The 22729-nt window shown below is 45.9% G+C and overlaps 1 protein-coding gene across 1 annotated transcript; it reads left to right on the forward strand.

Annotated features, from left to right (window-relative positions):
* Window positions 1-341: 341 nt before the first annotated feature.
* Window positions 342-4209, forward strand: LOC117507735 (tripartite motif-containing protein 35-like). Its single transcript, XM_034167548.1, is given in 4 exon segments — window positions 342-1047; window positions 1050-1247; window positions 1250-1528; window positions 3317-4209. Coding segments are annotated over 4 exon segments (2076 nt in total).
* The last annotated feature ends 18520 nt before the right edge of the window (window positions 4210-22729 follow it).

Below are 22729 nucleotides of genomic sequence, written 5' to 3' on the forward strand. Positions count from 1 at the left end.
CATGTTTTTTGCTCACTCTGATTTTATCTACGTCTCACTTTGAGTTTCTTATTATTACTGATGATGACGACATGTTGATGATAATGACGTGTCACACCAACAAGCTCCTGCCAAAAATTTTTCCCTTTGGCTAGGTAAAGGAGCGGAGCCAAACAGGTGAGACGGGAGGCCTGTCATTCCATCAGGAGGACGGATTCACAACAACATTCACCATCAGATTTATACCAGAAACTTTAACGGGGATCTTTACAAGAAGAAACACTGGAAAGCTGAGAGGACGAGCTGCTCCAACCTGTTGAGACTCCAGGTGCACTTTCAGTGGACTCTTGTTTTCAGAGAAAATGGCTTCAAATGCAGAGCTGTCCAAACCCTGCTCTCCAATCTGTCAGGACGTCCTGAGGGACCCTGTTTCTCTGTCATGCAGCCACAGCTTCTGTGAGGACTGTCTGAAGACATGGTGGAAAGGCAGACAAATACACGAGTGCCCTGTTTGCAGAAGAAGATCCTCAATGGAATATCCTCTTAATTTCAGATCAAAGGAGCACGGTGAGGATTTCATCAAGCATAACGATTCAAGATCTTCATCAAGATCTGAGTCTGTCTGCAGTCACAAATTCAGATCCATCAATAATCTGAAAGAGGAGCTTCAGGAATCCCTGAAGCCTTTGCAGGAGAAACTGAAGCTCATTGAAGAAGTTAAAGGAAAGTTTGTTCAAACAGCAGAACACATTCAGGTCCAAACCCGACTCACAGAGCGGCATATTAAGGAGCAGTTTGAGAAGCTTCATCAGTTCCTGAAAGAGGAAGAGGAGGTCAGGATGGCTGCTCTGAAGGAGGAAGAGGAGCAGAAGAGTCAGAAGATGAAGGAGAGGATTGAAGCTCTGAGCAGAGAGACAGCAGCTCTTTCAGACACCATCAGAAGCACAGAAGTGCTGAGAGCTGAAGATGCCTCATTCCTGCTCAACTACAAGACTGCAGTGGAAAGAGTCCAGCAGTGCCCCCTGCTGGATGACCCAAAGCTGCACTCAGGAGCTCTGATAGATGTGGCCAACATCTGGGCAACCTGACCTTCAACATCTGGAACAAGATGAAGAAGATGGTCTCCTACACTCCTGTGGTTCTGGATCCAAATTCTGCTAATCCAGAACTGATCCTGTCTGAAGCTCTGACCACTGTGAGGCAGAAGCTTCCAGAAAACCCAGAGAGGTTTGATTACTACCCCCTTGTCCTCGGCTCTGAGGGCTTTAACTCGGGACTCACTGCTGGGATGTGGAGGTCGGAGACAACGCGGTGTGGTTTCTGGGTGTGTTAGCCGAGTCCGTCCAGAGGAAGGGCCACGTTGACCTACAGTCTGGATCTTGGGCGGTTGGGTTCTATGATGGTGTACACACAGCATTCTGCCCATCACGTCCCTCCACTGTCCTCCCACTGGAGAATAAGCTTTGGAGGATCAGAGTCCATCTGGACTGGAACAGAGGGAAACTGTCCTCCTCAGATCCGGATTCCAACAAACACATTCACACATTGGGCCTCATGTATCAATGATGCACACTTGTGGCATAAATTTACGGCGTAAACTTGAAATACACCAAAGTCACCGTGACATGTATCAAGCAGTGCGCACCTACCCATTTCTGGCGTACGCCTGACGTGATCTTGATAAATGCGGCGGGTGGAAACGATCGTAATAATAATAAACACGCCCATAAATATTCAGACTCCGCTTCAGACACACCCTCATTTTATGACATGGAAGCCAGGAAGACGGCAATGAAAAAGAACTCCACCAATCACAACGCTTGCCAATAGAGCGTCAAAAGCGGCCGTCGTATCAATTGTTTTGTAGTATATAATCAATAAAGTGTTACAGTGGTCCCTCATTAATCACTGGAGTTACGTTACGTTACGTCAGCTCGAAAGAGCCCAGCAGCCAGCTTCCTTTCTTTGTTGGCTTTTGGTGACTGTGCTTACAAATTGCAGCTAGCAGCGGATACTGCAGCTGACCAGCATTAAAGGAAACAGTAGCGTGCTAACTCGGGTTGGGAGATGACCTGGGTGTTACATGACGCATTCTTCACGACAACGGAGGAAAAACACCAAAAACAGCAGACAATCTAACTTTTTCAGCCATAGACCCATCATACAACACAAACCAAGAGCCACTGGACCATTCTGACCACGAACAGCCTCCCAACAACGAACAGAAAACAGATAAACAAGGCAAAGAACGGAGACGACTCGGCGACCCCCAAACAAATATGGCAGCAAGTAAAAAAAACATGAAGATCTGATGCAGGAAAAATCAAACAAGGACAGCACGGATATAGACAGTGACAAACAACCAGCCAAAAAAGCCAAACTAAATACGGAACCTGAACTTGAAGACACGGACTTGGATTATGACGAGGCTGGGCTTAGCCAGAACGAGACAGCCAATGACAGTGGGCCAACAGAAACCACTGATGCAGACACTGAGGGAATAAGTAAGGAAGAATTAGGAACAACAACCTCCCTCAACAGGAGAGAACTAAGGAGACACCATACCCTCGACTACAAAGCATTTAGTGAAGGAAAAAAGAAGAGAGAAGTACATAAGATGGGAGAAAAAGGGGAGCAAAAAAGATAGGGAAAAACACAGACCAGCAGCAACACCTAGCCCAGGCTAATATGGAAACACTGCTACACAAAGAAACAAAACTTATAGAGTGGGAAAATAGCTTAAGCGACAAAGAACACCAACTTAAACAGCAAGAAGAAATGATGCTACAGAGAGAAGAAGAGACCCGGACGAGAGACGCAAAAGCGAGAGAAGAATGCGAAGAGCTTTTGGAGAAAAAACTCCAGGACAAGCAGAAAAAAATGCAGGACAAGGAGGACAGGATAAAAAAAAGGGAAGAAAAAGTTGAAGAAAGAGAAGTAAAATCAGAGGAGAAAGAAAGAATGATAACTGAGTGGCAGAAAAAACTGCTGGAAAGGGAAAAAAGTAACAAAAAGCAACAGTCAAACCAAACGGAAATAGAGAAATTAAAGGAGGACCTGCGCAACAAGAGAATGCAACACCAGGAGGACACATAAAATTGACAGACTAACAAAAGAAAACACCACCCTCAAAGATAAATTGAGAGAAAATGAGAGGACCATCCACCAGGTAGAAAAAGACCTAAAAGAGAATAAAAAGGAAAAAGTGAGATTAGAAAAATACTGCGATGAGCTTGAGGAAGTTAACAAAGACCTGTTAGAACAATTTAACAAGAAATCGCCAATAACATCAGATCAAGAGACAACATCAAAGAAACTGGAAAAAACCTTTTGATAGCGGACTCTAACAGAAGGCACATAGTCCAGCACCTGCTAGAAACAGACTGCAAAGAATGGCATGCTGAAACCACCATTTACAAAACGGAGGATCTGAGGAGGATACAGAGAAAAGATATAGAGGAATTTGATAACCTGGTCGTCCTCCTGGGAACAAACAACATAAAGGACGGACTGGACGGAAAAAGAGAAGCAACAGAATACATACACCTACTGGAAGAACTAAAAGGAAAGACAAACCAAGAAACTGCATTATATGTTGTAGAAATTCCCCCGATAGGGAGAAGGACAGGTAAATCTGAACGAGAGAAGTTCAATTCCCACTTGACAAGATACATACCAAGCGACATGAATATAATAAGGACACCAGCGGTGGTAAGCAGAACGCCTACAGAGGACCTACTCGACGATGACCTCCACCTGACCAAAGAAGTTGCAGCTGAATACGCCAATCACATAGTCAAATGTGTAGAGGCCGCTCAAGGAAGAAAGCTGCAGAAAAGAGAGGATTGCAAACGTACAATTAGGCTGACAGCCAACCAAAGCGAGGATGTACCGCAAATAATTGGGAAAAATGGATGGAGGATACAAGACATGGAAAAGAAACACAAAGTCAAAATCATAGTAGATCACGAAAAACCAACCACAATCAAAATCCGAGGAGAACAAAGGAGCACTGAAAAGGCAGAAAAAGAGTTAAGGGCAATAATTGAAGAAAAAACCGAATCGACGGAGAGAAACAGAGACACAAGAGAGCAAGCAAAGGATGTGGTATGCCGCTACTACATAAAAGGTATATGCAACAGAGGCACTAGATGTTTCTACAAACACGTCCAAGACCAAACACCAAACAGAGAAGAACAAACATGGACAAGGAAAATGACCAGACAATGAGGCATATCAAGATATGAGGAAAATGAAAGGACACCCAACAGGATAAACATCGAAAAAATTAAATAGGACAACACCCAGAGCCCTGAAAAAAAGAATAAAAAGACTTGGAGAAAGAAATACGAAAAGAAAAGTAACATTCAATAATGAAGTACAAAAATATACGATACCATGGATAGGAACAATAAGGGAGAAAAGAACCAAACACAAAAGAGGGGAAAAAAAAGCATAACCAAGGGAAGGTAAACATCATATACACAAACATCAACGGCATTAGAGGGAAAATACACAGCTTATCTGAGATAATACGAACTAACAACACAGATATAGTAATAGTAACAGAAACAAAAGGAGAGCCACCAATAATACCCAACTACACATGGTACTCCAAGCAAAGACTAAACAGAACAGGAGGAGGCATAGCAATTTCTATAACGAATGAAATAGCAAAGCACACAACAGCCCAAGAAAACCTAGAACACAGCACAATGGAAATACTCTGGCTAAAAATAGAAAACCCAAAACATAAACCAGACTTCATAGAATGCTACTACGGACCACAAGAGACATGCTATAAGGATGAGGTGGAAAGGCAGTACGCCATAATCAGAACACAAATCCAATGCTACAAACAGGAAGGAAATGTACTACTAGCAGGAGACTTCAATGCAAAACTGGAAATTAGAGCAGGACAATACCAACAAAAAGAAAGTAGAAATGGGAGAATCCTAAAAAACCTACTAAAAGAAGCAGACTGCAAGGCAATTAACCTCAAATCTGAAACAGGCCTGTGGACAAGAGAGAACAGACACGATGAAAAATCTGTAATAGACTACATAATAGCATGTGACGAAATGGAACAAAGAACAACAAGAGTAGAAGTTGATGAAGCAGGAACCCTCAGACCCAAAAGTAAACATGGGGAGTCAGATCACAACACGATAGCAGCTTGCAACCAAATACCAGAGACCAGCAGAAGAACAAAAAGAATTAAAAGATGGAACCTAGAAAATGAAGAAGGTTGGAAGGAATACAACAAAGTACTGTCCAAAAAAATTACAAATGAAAAAACCTAGTGAATACAAAGAAAATGAAGAAGGTTGGAAGGAATACAACAAAGTACTGTCCAAAAAAATTACAAATGAAAAAACCTAGTGAATACAAAGAATATGAAACAGTAATAAAGGAAGCCCTAAAAGAGACAATAGGACAGAGAACAATAAGCATAAACCAACAGAAAAGACCCAGAAACAAAAGGCCTGTGGGAGAAAGTGAGAGAGAAAAGGAAAATGTTCCAGAAGGCCGGCAAAGAGGAAAAAAAGGAAGCTCTAGAGAGCTACTACGAGGCACAAAGGAAATTAAGAAAGGCAACGGATGAAAAATATAAAAAAGAAGTTCAAGAGAACCTGAACAAAATTATCACCAGCAGAGACCCAAGAAATGAGATATGGAAAATGAGGAAAAAGTTAGCCAAGAAGGGACAGGCAGAATACAACTACATCACAGAGGACAATAGAGAAATGACTGATGAGGAAGAAATCAAATCCCACATAGCAAACTACTACGAGGACCTATACCGAGCAAGAGAAGGTAAACCGGAGTGTGAGGCATGGACCAATAGAATATCGGCAGAGGTTGAGAAAGTTACAAACCAACTAAGACCGCAAAACATACCACAAATAGACCTCGAAGAGATGCTGCGGGTAAAGAGGAAACTAAAACGGAAAAAGGCAACGGGACCAGACAACATACCAAACGAAATATTCATAAATCATTCATCGCCTCTACTGGTGGTTGGCTCTCACTGCGGTATTGTATCACTTCCTGTTCCGGAGCACAGCGGTGTTTTGCTGTATCTGTTAGCTGTTTAATCTGCGCAGTTAGATTGATCTAGATAACGATTTGTTTCACAGTGTAATCTTCACTTGCCTTAACTAAAGCACTCCCTCTGGTGAATCACCTCGAAATTATTTACACATTATTCACTATGTGTGTTTTTAGGAATCCGCTAGCTTAGCGCAGCTACTAGCTCTTAGCCGATTTAGCATGGCGGCTTCTCCTGTCTCTCCCGCACTTTTCTACTCTGGGTGTGAAATGTTTAGTTATTCCTTGGCCTCCTTTAGCAGTAATGGTACTTGTAATAAGTGTAGCTTATTCGTAGCTTTGGAGGCCAGGCTGGGCGAATTGGAGACTCGGCTCTGCACCGTGGAAAATTCTACAGCTAGCCAGGCCCCTGTAGTCAGTGCGGACCAAGGTAGCTTAGCCGCCGTTAGTTCCCTTCCAGCAGATCCCGAGCAGCCGGGAAAGCAGGCCGACTGGGTGAATGTGAGGAGGCCATAAACACAAGCCCCGTGTACACCGCCAACCCGTTCACATTTCTAACCGTTTTTCCCCACTCGGCGACACACCCGCCGAGGATCAAACTCTGGTTATTGGCGACTCTGTTTTGAGAAATGTGAAGTTAGCGACACCAGCAACCATAGTCAGTTGTCTTCCGGGGGCCAGAGCAGGTGACATTGAAGGAAATTTGAAACTGCTGGCTAAGACTAAGCGTAAATTTGGTAAGATTGTAATTCACGTCGGCAATAATGACACCCGGTTACGCCAATAGGAGGTCACTAAAATTAACATTGAATCGGTGTGTAACTTTGCAAAAACAATGTCGGACTCTGTAGTTTTCTCTGGGCCCCTCCCCAATCGGACCAGGAGTGACATGTTTAGCCGCATGTTCTCCTTGAATTGCTGTCTGTCTGTGTGGTGTCCAAAAAATGAGGTGGGCTTCATAGATAATTGGCAAAGCTTCTGGGGAAAACCTGGTCTTGTTAAGAGAGACAGCATCCATCCCACTTTGGATGGAGCAGCTCTCATTTCTAGAAATCTGGCCAGTTTTCTTAAATCCTCCAAACCGTGACTATCCAGGGTTGGGACCAGGAAGCAGAGTTGTAGTCTTACACACCTCTCTGCAGCTTCTCTCCCCCTGCCATCCCCCTCATTACCCCATCCCCGTAGAGACGGTGCCTGCTCCCAGACCACCAATAACCAGTAAAATCTATTTAAGCATAAAAATTCAAAAAGAAAAAATAATATAGCACCTTCACTGCACCACAGACTAAAACAGTTAATGTGGTCTATTAAACATTAGGTCTCTCTCTTCTAAGTCCCTGTTAGTAAATGATATAATAATTGATCAACATATTGATTTATTCTGCCTTACAGAAACCTGGTTACAGCAGGATGAATATGTTAGTTTAAATGAGTCAACACCCCCGAGTCACACTAACTGCCAGAACGCTCGCAGCACGGGCCGAGGCGGAGGATTAGCAGCAATCTTCCATTCCAGCTTATTAATTAATCAAAAACCCAGACAGAGCTTTAATTCATTTGAAAGCTTGACTCTTAGTCTTGTCCATCCAAATTGGAAGTCCCAAAAACCAGTTTTATTTGTTATTATCTATCGTCCACCTGGTCGTTACTGTGAGTTTCTCTGTGAATTTTCAGACCTTTTGTCTGACTTAGTGCTTAGCTCAGATAAGATAATTATAGTGGGCGATTTTAACATCCACACAGATGCTGAGAATGACAGCCTCAACACTGCATTTAATCTATTATTAGACTCAATTGGCTTTGCTCAAAATGTAAATGAGTCCACCCACCACTTTAATCATATCTTAGATCTTGTTCTGACTTATGGTATGGAAATTGAAGACTTAACAGTATTCCACTGAAAACTCCCTTCTGTCTGATCATTTCTTAATAACATTTACATTTACTCTGATGGACTACCCAGCAGTGGGGAATAAGTTTCATTACAGTAGAAGTCTTTCAGAAAGCGCTGTAACTAGGTTTAAGGATATGATTCCTTCTTTATGTTCTCTAATGCCATCTACCAACACAGTGCAGAGTAGCTACCTAAACTCTGTAAGTGAGATAGAGTATCTCGTCAATAGGTTTACATCCTCATTGAAGACAACTTTGGATGCTGTAGCTCCTCTGAAAAAGAGAGCTTTAAATCAGAAGTGCCTGACTCCGTGGTATAACTCACAAACTGGCAGCTTAAAGCAGATAACCCGTAAGTTGGAGAGGAAATGGCGTCTCACTAATTTAGAAGATCTTCACTTAGCCTGGAAAAAGAGTCTGTTGCTGTATAAAAAAGCCCTCCATAAAGCTAGGACATCTTACTACTCATCACTAATTGAAGAAAATAAGAACAACCCCAGGTTTCTTTTCAGCACTGTAGCCAGGCTGACAAAGAGTCAGAGCTCTATTGAGCCGAGTATTCCTTTAAGTTTAACAAGTAATGACTTCATGACTTTCTTTGCAAATAAAATTTTAACTATTAGAGAAAAAATTATTATAACCATCCCAAAGACATATCTTTATGTTCGACTGCTTTCAGTAATGCTGGTATTTGGTTAGACTCTTTCTCTCCGATTGTTCTGTCTGAGTTACTTTCATTAGTCACTTCCTCCAAACCATCAACATGTCTATTAGACCCCATTCCTACCAGGCTGCTCAAGGAAGCCCTACCGTTAATTAATGCTTCGATCTTAAATATGATCAATCTATCTTTATTAGTTGGCTATGTACCACAGGCTTTTAAGGTGGCAGTAATTAAACCATTACTTAAAAAGCCATCACTTGACCCAGCTATCTTAGCTAATTATAGGCCAATCTCCAACCTTCCTTTTCTCTCAAAAATTCTTGAAAGGGTAGTTGTAAAACAGCTAACTGATCATCTGCAGAGGAATGGTCTATTTGAAGAGTTTCAGTCAGGTTTTAGAATTCATCATAGTACAGAAACAGCATTAGTGAAGGTTACAAATGATCTTCTTATGGCCTCAGACAATGGACTCATCTCTGTGCTTGTTCTGTTAGAATTTAGTGCTGCTTTTGATACTGTTGACCATAAAATTTTATTACAGAGATTAGAGCATGCCATAGGTATTAAAGGCACTGCGCTGCGGTGGTTTGAATCATATTTATCTAATAGATTACAGTTTGTTCATGTAAATGGGGAATCTTCTTCACAGACTAATGTTAATTATGGAGTTCCACAAGGTTCTGTGCTAGGACCAATTTTATTCACTTTATACATGTTTCCCTTAGGCAGTATTATTAGACGGCATTGCTTAAATTTTCATTGTTACGCAGATGATACCCAGCTTTATCTATCCATGAAGCCAGAGGACACACACCAATTAGCTAAACTGCAGGATTGTCTTACAGACATAAAGACATGGATGACCTCTAATTTCTTGCTTTTAAACTCAGATAAAACTGAATGCTGCAGCTAGAGTACTAACAGGGACTAGAAGGAGAGAGCATATCTCACCCATATCGGCCTCTCTTCATTGGCTTCCTGTTAATTCTAGAATAGAATTTAAAATTCTTCTTCTTACTTATAAGGTTTTGAATAATCAGGTCCCATCTTATCTTAGGGACCTCATAGTACCATATCACCCCAATAGAGCGCTTCGCTCTCAGACTGCAGGCTTACTTGTAGTTCCTAGGGTTTTTAAGAGTAGAATGGGAGGCAGAGCCTTCAGCTTTCAGGCTCCTCTCCTGTGGAACCAGCTCCCAATTCAGATCAGGGAGACAGACACCCTCTCTACTTTTAAGATTAGGCTTAAAACTTTCCTTTTTGCTAAAGCTTATAGTTAGGGCTGGATCAGTTGACCCTGAACCATCCCTTAGTTATGCTGCTATAGACTTAGACTGCTGGGGGGTTCCCATGATGCACTGAGTGTTTCTTTCTCTTTTTGCTCTGTATGCACCACTCTGCATTTAATCATTAGTGATTGATCTCTGCTCCCCTCCACAGCATGTCTTTTTCCTGGTTCTCTCCCTCAGCCCCAACCAGTCCCAGCAAAAGAATGCCCCTCCCTGAGCCTGGTTCTGCTGGAGGTTTCTTCCTGTTAAAGGGAGTTTTTCCTTCCCACTGTTGCCAAGTGCTTGCTCACAGGGGGTCGTTTTGACCGTTGGGGTTTTACATAATTATTGTATGGCCTTGCCTTACAATATAAAGCGCCTTGGGGCAACTGTTTGTTGTGATTTGGCGCTATATAAATAAAATTGATTGATAAATGCAACAAATGGCACTATGAAAATATATTGTACAATGTTTAATCAAACGGCACATACAAACAAATCCCTGATGAATGGAGGAACGGCCACATTGTAAGTATATACAAAGGTAAAGGAAAAAAAGGCAAATGTGCCATTGAAAGGGGAATTACCCTCAGCAGCAACATAGGGAAATTTTATGAAAGAATCCTACATCATAGAATAAAACCTGTTGTGAAAGTGTAGTGACACGGACCCACAACAGGGGGCGCAAATGAACGGACAATAGAAGGAGTCAAATTTGAACACTTTACTGTTGTGAATGCCACAACCATACACAGCAGATTATAGAATGATACAAAGTCAATGGATAAAGGTGTCGTGTGGGCAGGCTCGACGATAGGAGACGTCCGTCTAAAGAAGAACCGGAACCACGCGATTTCCTCCGCCACCGAACCCGAAGGATACTGGAGCCACCAGGTCCCGAATCCCCCAGGTGGCCACCGTCTCCGCGTGTCGGATGTGGTACTGCTGGCGAGGAGCAAAGACAGTCAAGTGTGGGTGTGTGTACACCCAATAACAACAACGGTGGGAATTCCACCTCAAATCACACACTCGTGCAGCTCCTGTTTCAGCACTTATCTGGAAAGAGTGAGAGGCGAAGACGTCGGCACTCTCAGAAACCACCAATCAGCGGACAAGGCTCCACAGGAAAGCGGCTGCAAAAAGAGGTCAGACTAAGATACAGTTTAGTTTATGGATGAGAATATTACCTCCTTAGAAGAACGATATCTCGGCGACGTGGTGGAGGTGTCATCCTGCTTTTATCTGGGGTGAAGTGCAGATGATCGGTGACAGCTGTCATAGTTGATGAGTGACAGCTGTCACCTCGGCTGTTCCTGTGAGGCGGCAGCGCCCTCTCGTGCCTGAAGCCCGCACTTCAGGCAGGGCGCCCTCTGGTGGTGGGCCAGCAGTACCTCCTCTTCTGGCGGCCCACACAACAGGACCCCCTCCTCAACGGGCGCCTCCTGGCGCCCGACCAGGCTTGTCCGGGTGGCGACGGTAAAAATCGGCCAGGAGGGCCGGGTCCAGGATGAAGCTCCTCTTCACCCAGGAGCATTCTTCGGGTCCATACCCCTCCCAGTCCACCAAATATTGGAAACCCCGGCCCCCGACGGACGTCCAGGAGCCGGCGCACTGTCCAAGCTGGCTCCCCATCGATGATACGGGCAGGAGGCGGCGCCGGACCGGGTGCACAGAGGGGTGAGGTGATACATGGTTTCAACCTTGAAACGTGGAATACTGGATGAATCCGCAGTGAGGCCGGGAGTTGGAGCCTCACTGCGGCGGGACTGAGGACCTTGAGGATCTTGAAGGGCCCGATGTACCGGTCCTTCAGTTTGGGGGAATCCACCTGGAGGGGAATGTCCCTTGTGGATAGCCACACCTCCTGCCCGGGCCGATATGCGGGGGCCGGGGACTGTCGACGGTCTGCATGGGTCTTTGCCCTCGTCCGGGCCCTCAACAAGGCTGAACGGGCGGTGCGCCACACCCGACGGCATCTCTGCAGGTGGGCCTGGATCGAGGGTACACGACCTCTCCCTCCACCACAGGAAACAAAGGGGGCTGGTACCCCAGACACACCTCGAACGGGGAGAGGCCGGTGGCAGAGGACACTTGGCTGTTATGTGCATACTCGATCCAGGCCAGGTGTTCACTCCAAGCCGTCGGGTGTGCGGATGTGGTACATCGCAGGACCTGCTCCAGCTCTTGGTTAGCCCGTTCAGCCTGTCCGTTGGTCTGAGGGTGATACCCAGACGAGAGGCTCACGGTGGCCCCCAGCTCCCGGCAGAAACTTCTCCAAACCTGCGAGGAAAACTGGGGACCACGATCTGAGACGATGTCTGTTGGTATCCCATGCAGACGTACAACATGGTGGACCAGGAGATCCGCTGTCTCCTGGGCCGACGGGAGCTTCGGGAGGGCCACGAAGTGGGCCGCCTTGGAGAACCGGTCCACTATCGTGAGGATGGTGGTGTGCCTCCGGGACGGCGGGAGGCCCGTGACGAAATCCAGACCAATGTGGGACCAGGGGCGATGAGGCACAGGAAGCGGCTGAAGGCGTCCCTGTGCCTTTTGGTGGTCCGCCTTGCCCTGGCGCAGGTGGTGACAGGCCTGGATGTAAGCCCGGACGTCAGCCTCCAGGGACGCCCACCAGAAGCGCTGCCGACCACTGCCACGGTCCTACGCACCCCTGGGTGGCAGGAGAGCTTGGACCCGTGACAGAAGTCCAGGACGGCAGCCCTGCTTCTGGTGGGACATATAGTCTGTTCTTTGGCCCTGTTCCAGGATCCGGGCTCCGTGCCAGGGCCTCCCGGACGGTCTTCTCCACGTCCCAGGTAAGGGTGGCCACGATAGTGGACTCCGGTACGATGGGTTCCGGTGGATCCGACAGCTCGGTTTTGACTTCATGTTCATGCACCCGGGACAAGGCATCCGACCTCTGGTTCTTGGTCCCGGGCGGTAGGTGATTCGGAAAGTCAAAACGGCCGAAGAACAGTGACCAGCGGGCTTTCCTGGGTTCAGCCGCCTGGCGGTCCTGATATACTCCAGGTTCCGGTGGTCAGTGAAAACCGTGAATGGCACGGACGCTCCCTCCAACAGGTGTCTCCACTCAAGAGCCTCTTTCACCGCTAGGAGTTCTCGATTGCCCATGTCATAGTTCCGTTCTGCTGGGGTCAACCTGCGGGAGAAATAGGCACACGGGTGAAGAACCTTATCGGTCTCTCCGCTCTGGGATAGCACGGCTCCTATCCCTGAGTCAGAGGCGTCCACTTCAACCACAAACTGGCGACTTGGATCGGGCTGCACCAAGACGGGTGCAGTCGAGAAGCGCTGTTTCAACTCCCTGAACGAGGCTTCGCACCGATCCGACCAGGTGAAGGGGACTTTTGGAGAGGTCAGGGCTGTCAGGGGGCTAACTACCTGACTATACCCTTTAATGAACCTCCTGTAAAAATTGGCGAAGCCGAGGAACTGTTGCAGCTTCCTACGGCTCGTAGGTTGGGGCCAGTCTCTCACCGCCGCGACCTTGGCCGGATCCGGGGCGACGGAGTTGGAGGAGATGATAAACCCCAGGAAGGACAAAGAGGTGTGATGAAACTCACACTTCTCGCCCTTCACAAACAGCCGGTTCTCCAACAACCGCTGCAGGACCTGACGTACATGCCGGACATGGGTCTCAGGATCCGGAGAAAAGATGAGTATTATCGTCCAGATATACGAAGACGAATCGGTGCAGGAAGTCCCGCAAGACGTTGTTAACCAAGGCTTGGAACGTCGCGGGGGCGTTGGTGAGGCCAAATGGCATGACCAGGTACTCACAGTGACCTAACGGGGTGTTAAATGCCGTCTTCCATTCGTCTCCCTTCCGGATCCGAACCAGGTGATACGCATTCCTAAGATCCAGCTTAGTAAAGATTTTGGCTCCATGCAGGGGGGTGAACATGGAATCTAACAACGGCAACGGGTATCGGTTGCGAACCGTGATTTCATTCAGCCCCCTGTAATCAATGCATGGACGGAGTCCGCCATCTTTCTTGCCCACAAAAAAGAAACCTGCACCCATCGGGGAGGTGGAATTCCGGATCAGCCCAGCAGCTAATGAGTCCTGGATGTAGGTCTCCATTGATTCGCGCTCAGGTCGTGAGAGGTTGTACAGCCTGCTGGACGGGAACTCAACGCCTGGAATCAGATCAATGGCACAATCGTACGGACGGTGCAGGGGAAGGGCGAGTGCCAGATCCTTGCTGAAGACATCAGCAAGATCGTGGTACTCAACCGGCACCGCCGTCAGATTGGGAGGGACTTTGACCTCCTCCTTAGCATGTAAACCGGGAGGAACCGAGGATCCTAAACACGCCCGATGGCAGGTTTCGCTCCACTGAACCACCACCCCAGACGGCCAATCAATCCGGGGATTGTGTTTCAACATCCACGGGAAGCCCAAATCACGCGGGAGGTAGAAGGAGTCACAAAAAACTCGATCTCCTCCCGATGATTCCCAGACACCACCAGAGTTACAGGTTGTGTCTTGTGCATGATTAAAGGGAGAAGGGTGCCATCTAGTGCCCGCACCTGCAATGGCGAAGGAAGCGCCACCAGAGGGAGCCTTACCTCCCTTGCCCATCTGCTGTCTAGCAGATTCCCTTCGGACCCCATGTCCACCAGTGCTGGGGCTTGAAGGGTTAAATCCCCACTCAGGATTGTAACTGGGAGTCGTGTGGCAATATGTGTGTGTCCCACGTGAATGTTATGACCCCCCCTTAGCCCAGTCTGTAAGGGCGGGTGTTGTCGTTTTGGCCGTTTGGGGCAGTTTTTCTGTATGTGCTCTTTTGAGCTGCAGAGAAAACACTCCCCGCGGACCAGCCTCCTCATTCTGTCAGCTGTTCTCATTTTGGCCCTGTGCGTTTCCCTAGCAACGTCAGCAGGGGGAGCTGTTGCCCCACGGAGCGCTGCGGCTGTGGAGCGTGGGGAGGGCGGAACCTTTTTGAACTTGGAAGGGAGAGGGACGGCGCGTGCCCGGCCACGTCCTTCACCTCGCTCCCGACGGCGTTCCTCCAACCGATTGTCTAACCATATAACGAGATCAATAAGCCCATCTAAATCCCGCGGTTCTTCCTTAGCTACCAGGTGCTCCTTCAGGACCGACGACAGTCCGTTTATGAAGGCGGCGCGGAGCGCAACGTTATTCCAGCCGGACCTCGCAGCTGCGATGTGGAAGTCGACTGCATATTCGGCTGCGCGCCGGCGCCCCGTCGCATTGACAGCAGCACTGTTGAAGCGGTGTCTCCTCTGTTAGGGTGATCAAACACTGTTCTGAACTCCCTCACAAACCCAGTATAAGAGGTAAGGAGCTGTGAGTTTTGCTCCCAAAGCGCTGTAGCCCAAGCGCGTGGCTCACCACGAAGCAAGTTAATAACATAAGCCACCTTGCTGGCGTCAGACGCATACATGACGGGACGTTGTGCAAAGACAAGCGAACACTGCATCAGAAAGTCAGCGCACATCTCCACACAACCTCTGTACGGCTCTGGGGGGCTTATGTATGCTTCAGGGGATGGTGGGAGGGGTTGTTGAACGACCACTGGAACATTCATATCTTGCACAGGGTCGGCAGGAGGAGGAGCCGCAGCAGCGCCCTGAGCGCTCGCTGCCACCTGTGCGGAGAAAGCCTCCACCCTGCGGTTCAGGAGGATGTTTTGCTCGGTCATCTGATCCAACCGAGCCGTAAAGGCGGTGAGGATGTGCTGCAACTCACCAATCACGTCTCCTGCAGACGCCTGTGCACACTGCTCTCCCATTGGCCGTTCAATCGCTGGGTGACGCCCCTCGGAGTCCATGACGCTGGCCGAGATATCCTGTTGTGAAAGTGTAGTGACACGGACCCACAACAGGGGGCGCAAATGAATGGACAATAGAAGGAGTCAAATTTGAACACTTTACTGTTGTGAATGCCACAACCATACACAGCAGATTATAGAATGATACAAAGTCAATGGATAAAGGTGTCGTGTGGGCAGGCTCAGCGATAGGAGACGTCCGTCTAAAGAAGAACCGGAACCACACGATTTCCTCCGCCACCGAACCCGAAGGATACTGGAGCCGCCAGGTCCCAAATCCCCAGGTGGCCACCGTCTCCGCGTGTCGGATCTGGTACTGCTGGCGAAGAGCAACGACAGTCAAGTGTGGGTGTGTGTACACCCAGTAACAACAACGGTGGGAATTCCACCTCCACCTCAAATCACACACTCGTGCAGCTCCTGTTTCAGCACTTATCTGGAAAGAATGAGAGGCGAAGACGTCGGCACTCTCACAAACCACCAATCAGCGGACAAGGCTCCACAGGAAAGCGGCTGCAAAAAGAGGTCAGACTAAGATACAGTTTAGTTTATGGCTGAGAATATTACCTCCTTAGAAGAACGATATCTCGGCGACGTGGTGGAGGTGTCATCCTGCTTTTATCTGGGGTGAAGTGCAGATGATCGGTGACAGCTGTCATAGTTGATGAGTGACAGCTGTCACCTCGGCTGTTCCTGTGAGGCAGCAGCGCCCTCTCGTGCCTGAAGCCCGCACTTCAGGCAGGGCGCCCTCTGGTGGTGGGCCAGCAGTACCTCCTCTTCTGGCGGCCCACACAACAAAACCCCTGATACAAATTAGTGAACTACAGGGAGGTGGTAAGGAAAACATAGGAACTGCAGACCATATCTTACTATTAAACCACCTGATTGACAACAAAAATATATAACGTTCCTGGATGTGACCAAAGCATATGATAAAGCCTGGGCAGATGCTCTGATGTACACGCTCTACAAAAATGGACTAAGAGATAAAATATGGCTAAAAATAAAGGAGCTCAACGAAAACCTGAAAGCCTCAATAATGACCAGATATGGACTTACAAGACAAATACAGATCAAAGACACAGCATTAGACAAGGAGGAGTCCTGTCAGTCATAATGTACGCACTACTAATAGACAAAATAGGCAAAGAGATCCTGAATAGCAACCTTGGAATAGAGACAGGTACAGGGAAAAAAATAGGATGCCTACTATGGATGGACGACATAGCTCTCATAGCAGAGACGGCCAAGGAAATGCAAATAATGCTAAATATAACAAATGATCTGGCAAATAGGTACCACATAGAATTTGGGGAAGAAAAAAGTAAAGTTATGACGATAGGGAAACCAAAAGATGATACAAATTTCTACACAGGACCCAAAAAAAATGGAAAAATGTGTAAATTACAAATACCTAGGGAAAATAATCAACAATAACAACAACCAAGCCGACCAAATAGAAGAAGCAAAAAAGAAAGCAGAAGGAGCCTTACAAACCATCCTACAAATAGCAGGAAGCCCGGATCTAAGAGGAACAGAAATGAAAGTTATCTGGCAACTAGTGGAATCATGCATAATCCCAATAATTGTGTACGCAGGAGAGTCAGTGGTAACAACAAAAAAGGAGGGGAAAATGAGGAACCAAATCTTGGACAATATATTAAAAAGGCTCCTAATACTACCAACAACAACACCGAGAGAAATCATGTATGCAGGAACAGGGCTCTGGGATATAGACCATATAATACAAAAAAACAAGATCAACTTCCAAAAAAGGATAAATACAGTAGGATCAGACCTAATGAAAAGAATAATCAACAACAATAGTAAACCATGGAAAAGGGAAGTCAACAGGATTAAGGAAAAACTGCAGATAACGGATCAAACAAGCAAAGGAGATATAAAAAGGAAAATAGGCGAACAGCTAAAGAAGGATATCAAAGAACAAGGAGAGATCAAATCAAAGGTAAAACATTACATTGAAAACGTAAAAACGTTGGAAGTAGGAAAAAGGAAACCCTACCTGGACAAACTAAACAGGATGGAAGCACATAGCATCATGATGGCAAGAACAAGAATGCTGGCAGTAAAATGCAACTATAGGAATAAATATGCCAATGTATCCTGTAGGTTCTGCAATGCTGAGGAGGAAACAAAAACATATACTAGAGGAATGCCAGCAAGTCAATAGGCAAGAATGCCCGAAAGTAACAACGGAGGATATCTTTGAAGAAGATACAACCACATTAAGAGAAACTGCAAAAGCTCTTACACGGATCGACAAATGTGCTGCTCCTCCCTCAGAACGGTAGGGGAGCCCCCAGCAGACCTGGGAACGCACACACAAGAAGAAGAAGAAGAAGAAGAAGTTCTAAAAAATAGCCCGTAATACGCGAAACCGCGACGTAGTCAGTGTTATTTTTTACAATTATTATAGACGTTTCAAAGCTGTAAAACCCCTCACTACACACTTTATACACTTTCTCAATCAGGCATGAACATTTTCTCACTTTTCTCTCGTGTGTAAACACTCAAAGTTCAAACCTTAGTAGGAAAATAATACCAAACTGTTTTCAGGCTCAAACATTTGTTTGAGAAATAAAAATAGAACGTTTTCCTATAAATAATTATGATGGCATTTAGAACTAATGAATTAATTTTAACGATCAACGAACGATGTCGGACACATAAGAAATTATTAATAGTGACTCACCAGTATTTCACAGATCGGGCCTCTGCGTCCTGACGCTGCACCTTTTTCCACTCACACCTGGCTGCAGGTGTTTGTTTCCGTGTGACAAACACAGTTATGAGTAGTTGTTGGCGCTCTTTTCTCTTCTGGGCAACAAGATTCTTATAAACAGATATGCAGAACACAGAACACTGTAAAAAAGGCATGCAAAATTGGACTAAATACTCCGCGAGACTCCGAGGCCACGACAGGTGAACGGCGTTATAGCGAGGGACCACTGTATTCTCTTTTCACGTCAATAATTCTTGACGTGGATATTTGCTCGCTCAATTAATAAGACACGCCTAATCTGTCAGATTTCTTTATTTTTTAAATGTATTTCTGTATTTATTTTATTGTGACAACCGAATGGAGATGACAAAACCTGGTTGCAGCACGGGCGAATTAAGGGAATGACGAAACTACAGTTGTTGTTATCAGTTTCATTGTCTAAAACAATCACACCACATGAAGTTAAGCTCAGCGCTGCTCTGGCTCCAGGCTCGAAGTCTGGAGAAAAAGGCGAGCAGCGCTGTCTTTGCAGTCAGCACTGTGGCCACGGATCGTGCTCCATAACAATCCCGCAAAGGCGGGATTTGTATTGATTATTATGTAGTATAATTAGGAAAGTGTTATTTATGTAACATATGCATTGATTTGTATAATGGCACTGTTTATCATGTTGATCATCTTCATTTTTATGTGGATTCCAGCGCTGGTTCATTTTGGTGTATAATTTACGCCACCTCTCGACCTGGTGTATATTTTCAGTGCAGCGTACACCAACGACCACATTGATAAATGTCAAGTAGCGTAGCCGTTTTGGCGTACACCCCATATACGCTCAAATATCGCCGTACACAACGTTGATACATGAGGCCCACTCACACAGATCTTCACAGAGAGACTGTTTCCTGGGAATACCGTCCCGTTGAAGATAGTACCAATGAACATGCCACAGTGAGACAGCTGATGGAGTGAACGTTCACCCTGAGCTCAGTCAGACTCGATACCATAATATTTGACCACTGTTACGATACTGTTGGTGTTGAATCCCAAAGATCTCAGCACTGGCACATGATGACGATAATGGCGGTACGCTTCAGACAATTTAATGTGAATTTTAACCTGGATGGGTAATGAGGGTTTTCACAGATCACCCGAAGCCTTCACCAAATTAAGACCACCCCAGGACTAAAGTTCTTTTTGAGTGGTCTTGGTGACTTTCAGACTGGCAGTTGGCTGGTCGAGCAGGTCCAGAGAAGAACACCGGTTGGGTCACAAGTGATCTCACCACTTTAGATAAACACCAAGAAAATTCAGAAACAAAAAAATAGATTGGTGTCAATTTAATGAGTTGTTTTGAGGAACAAGTGACCACCCTACAGTGCCAAAATACCAAATACCAAAATAAGAGGTGTCCATGAATCTTCCACTTAATTCTGGGACCCATGACAAGACTACTAGATAACAAATTGATATTTCAGTAAAAATTATAATAAAAATGGATGGAAGAACAACAACAGGATCAGGCATAATAATTTTAAAAAAATCTATAACTATTACAAGAACGGTCCAAAATCATCATCATCCTACAATCATCATCACATAGGTCTTTGGGTCGGTTTTGGCTGGTCCCTAATGTCTTCTATATTCATGAGTTTGGTCTGAGACCAAACAGACATCCGTTTTAAGTGGTCTGGTTGACCCTGAAGCAGACGTTTGGTCTCTGGTGAACTGAACATAAACTTCAGTTTGTCTTGGATGGTCTTGGTCACATCCACATAACGGTTCAAAGATCTGGACGTGAAAAACAGACTGAAGGACACCACTAGTAGGTAACGTGAAGATGTTGCTGATGGATACACAACAGTTAAAGAACAATTCTAGAACACAGACATTTCCGGCGCTGAGGTTTGTTTCTTTGTATAAACATCTATAATGTCCAAATCCTGGTTGGATTGGACCAAAGTCATGTCTCTGGATTAACGGAGCTGTCCGTGTCACTGATGGACACTGACGTCTGAGTGTGCGGGCGCCACACAGCTGCACAAATATGTACAGAAAAACAAACCCGTGATGGTCCGAAAGTCGACACCAAGTCCGATAAAACACCAACATCAGCGTGCACTAACACACGTGCACAGCTGGCGGGGGGGGGGGGGGCAGACCCTCGGTGTCATCTGGCATTTTATGACTGGATTTCTTTGATCTCTTTGTCATCCGTCCGTACTCTATGACATTACAAAGACACGATGAGATAAGCACAGCAGAGTTGGCGCTCCAGTGGTGAGAAAGCGTGTTTGGCTGTGAAGGCGGGACCTCTGGGCTCTGAGCTGAGCTGCTGGACTTGCTGTTACGTTGCTGCTTGTGAGAAAAGGCAGCAATCTGCTGAGGCAACATTAACTACAGCAGATTTTTTTCTACCTCATGATTATGAAATTGGTTTCTCAGCAGTGGTCCCAGCGCACACGGTTAAAGAACAGGTTCATCCAGTTCTGCTTCCCGGCCCATCACAGCGCTGCGAGAGCATAATGCTGCAAACAGCTACAAGCACAAATCAGTTTAGAGTTTAAACGTGCTGACCTTTGACCTGCACATTTGCACTGTTGCTGAATCACAACTTGAAACAGCAACATTGTATGGCAATGTTATCACATTAGCTAGCTGCAGCTGGGACACTGTCTGCAGTAACTGTACAGAATCAGAATTGCCTTTATTGTCATTGTAATTTGCATTACAACAAGATTTGAGGACGAGTCAGGGAAGCCACCAAGACACCCAGGTGGGGCTGTAGGTTTCTTTGGCACAGTGCAGCTTCTGTCTGTGGTTGTAAATTCTGATGTCACTGCCGCCGGGTACACACAGACATAACATTGTTCCGCCACCTGTGTTTACGTGAACGTTTAAGCTAACAGCTCCAAACTCGCCACCACCTTCCTGCAGATTACAGTCCAAACCAGCCTCCCCCTCCCCGTGGCTGCTGATCATGTGACACTCACAGCTGGAACGCTGAGATACGATCTTATAATCGTGGAGGAATTGGTGAATACTGAGATTTGCAGAGGTGTCAAATCGGCCTTCAGAAAGTCAAAACCCTCCCATGAGTTGCTTCTACCTGTGCACCTAAAACAGGTGATCTCAATAATTAGCTCATCCACCTGCCTGAAGAGCTGAACTAATTACAATCAGCTGGTTTACTGGGAAGATGGAACAAATATGTGGCTGGACTTTTACTTTCTGAATCTCCTCTGGAGATTTGTGATGACGTTTTTCTTCTTATGACATGTAGCTGCCGAATTTCATCCAAAGCTGAGCAAATGATGTTTGTAATAATGAAAAAAAAGAAAAGCGTATCTTGTGATTTGCAGGTCTGCAGATTTATCCAATAAGAGCATTTCTATCTGTATGAAGAGGCTGATTGCATCTGAGAAACAACAGACAGCAATGACATGAATGAATGAATGAACGAACGAATGATGTTTAATGTTTCAGCCTGTAGCTGAAGAATATCCCAGAAGAAATTAAAACTACAAACTAAATTAGACTATTATACATCTACCGACAGACAGAGGGCACTACAGTCTCAGTACATCTCCAGAGGAGGTGAGGAGGTCATGCTGAAGTCTAATGGGCCTTTCACACTGAAAGCGTCAGAAACGTCAGACGCGTTAAAGCATCGGTAGGCATTGCCTGAAGCTTCTGACACTTTCAATGTGAAAGGCCCATTAGGTGCACTGACAAGAACATGCCTGTGACTCACACACTAGCACGAACTGTCGTGCTGGAGGGTAAACTCATCTTTAACTGGTGCAGACAGGAGAGGGGCGCCGGTGCGTGCAGTAGCTCACAGAGAATTTTGAAATGCTCAAAAAATCTTTCACCCATAAATGTCGTGCTACGTGGCGCAATCTAATCGCCAACACGACGTGCAGCTCGTCAAGTGGAGTAAAGAAGTGAACATGGTGAGTGGTGACGTCAGCGTATCACATCACAGCGCAGCTCGTCTGAAGGATTATAACAAGAAGTTAAATCTGTTATAAACATACTTTAATAGCTGCACACAAGAAGGAAAGAACACACAACTGTTTTAGCAAGCCATGACAATGTAAACATGACTTTTTCGACGGCTCAAACTGCTTTCTGCAGCTCATTAGGTGTGTGTGCGAACAGCTGAAGCAGGAGCGGTCCTGTGATTCAGAAAGCGATTAGGGCTATTTTCAATGGCCAATTTGCAGAGAAAATGATTAATCCAACACAAAATTATTTTATATACACAGTGTCCAGCGCAGAGTGCATGGCAGCCGGTAGAACAAAGAACGGTATC

The sequence above is a fragment of the Thalassophryne amazonica genome, chromosome 3 (assembly GCF_902500255.1).
Source record: "Thalassophryne amazonica chromosome 3, fThaAma1.1, whole genome shotgun sequence".
NCBI classification, from domain to species: Eukaryota; Metazoa; Chordata; class Actinopteri; order Batrachoidiformes; family Batrachoididae; genus Thalassophryne; species Thalassophryne amazonica.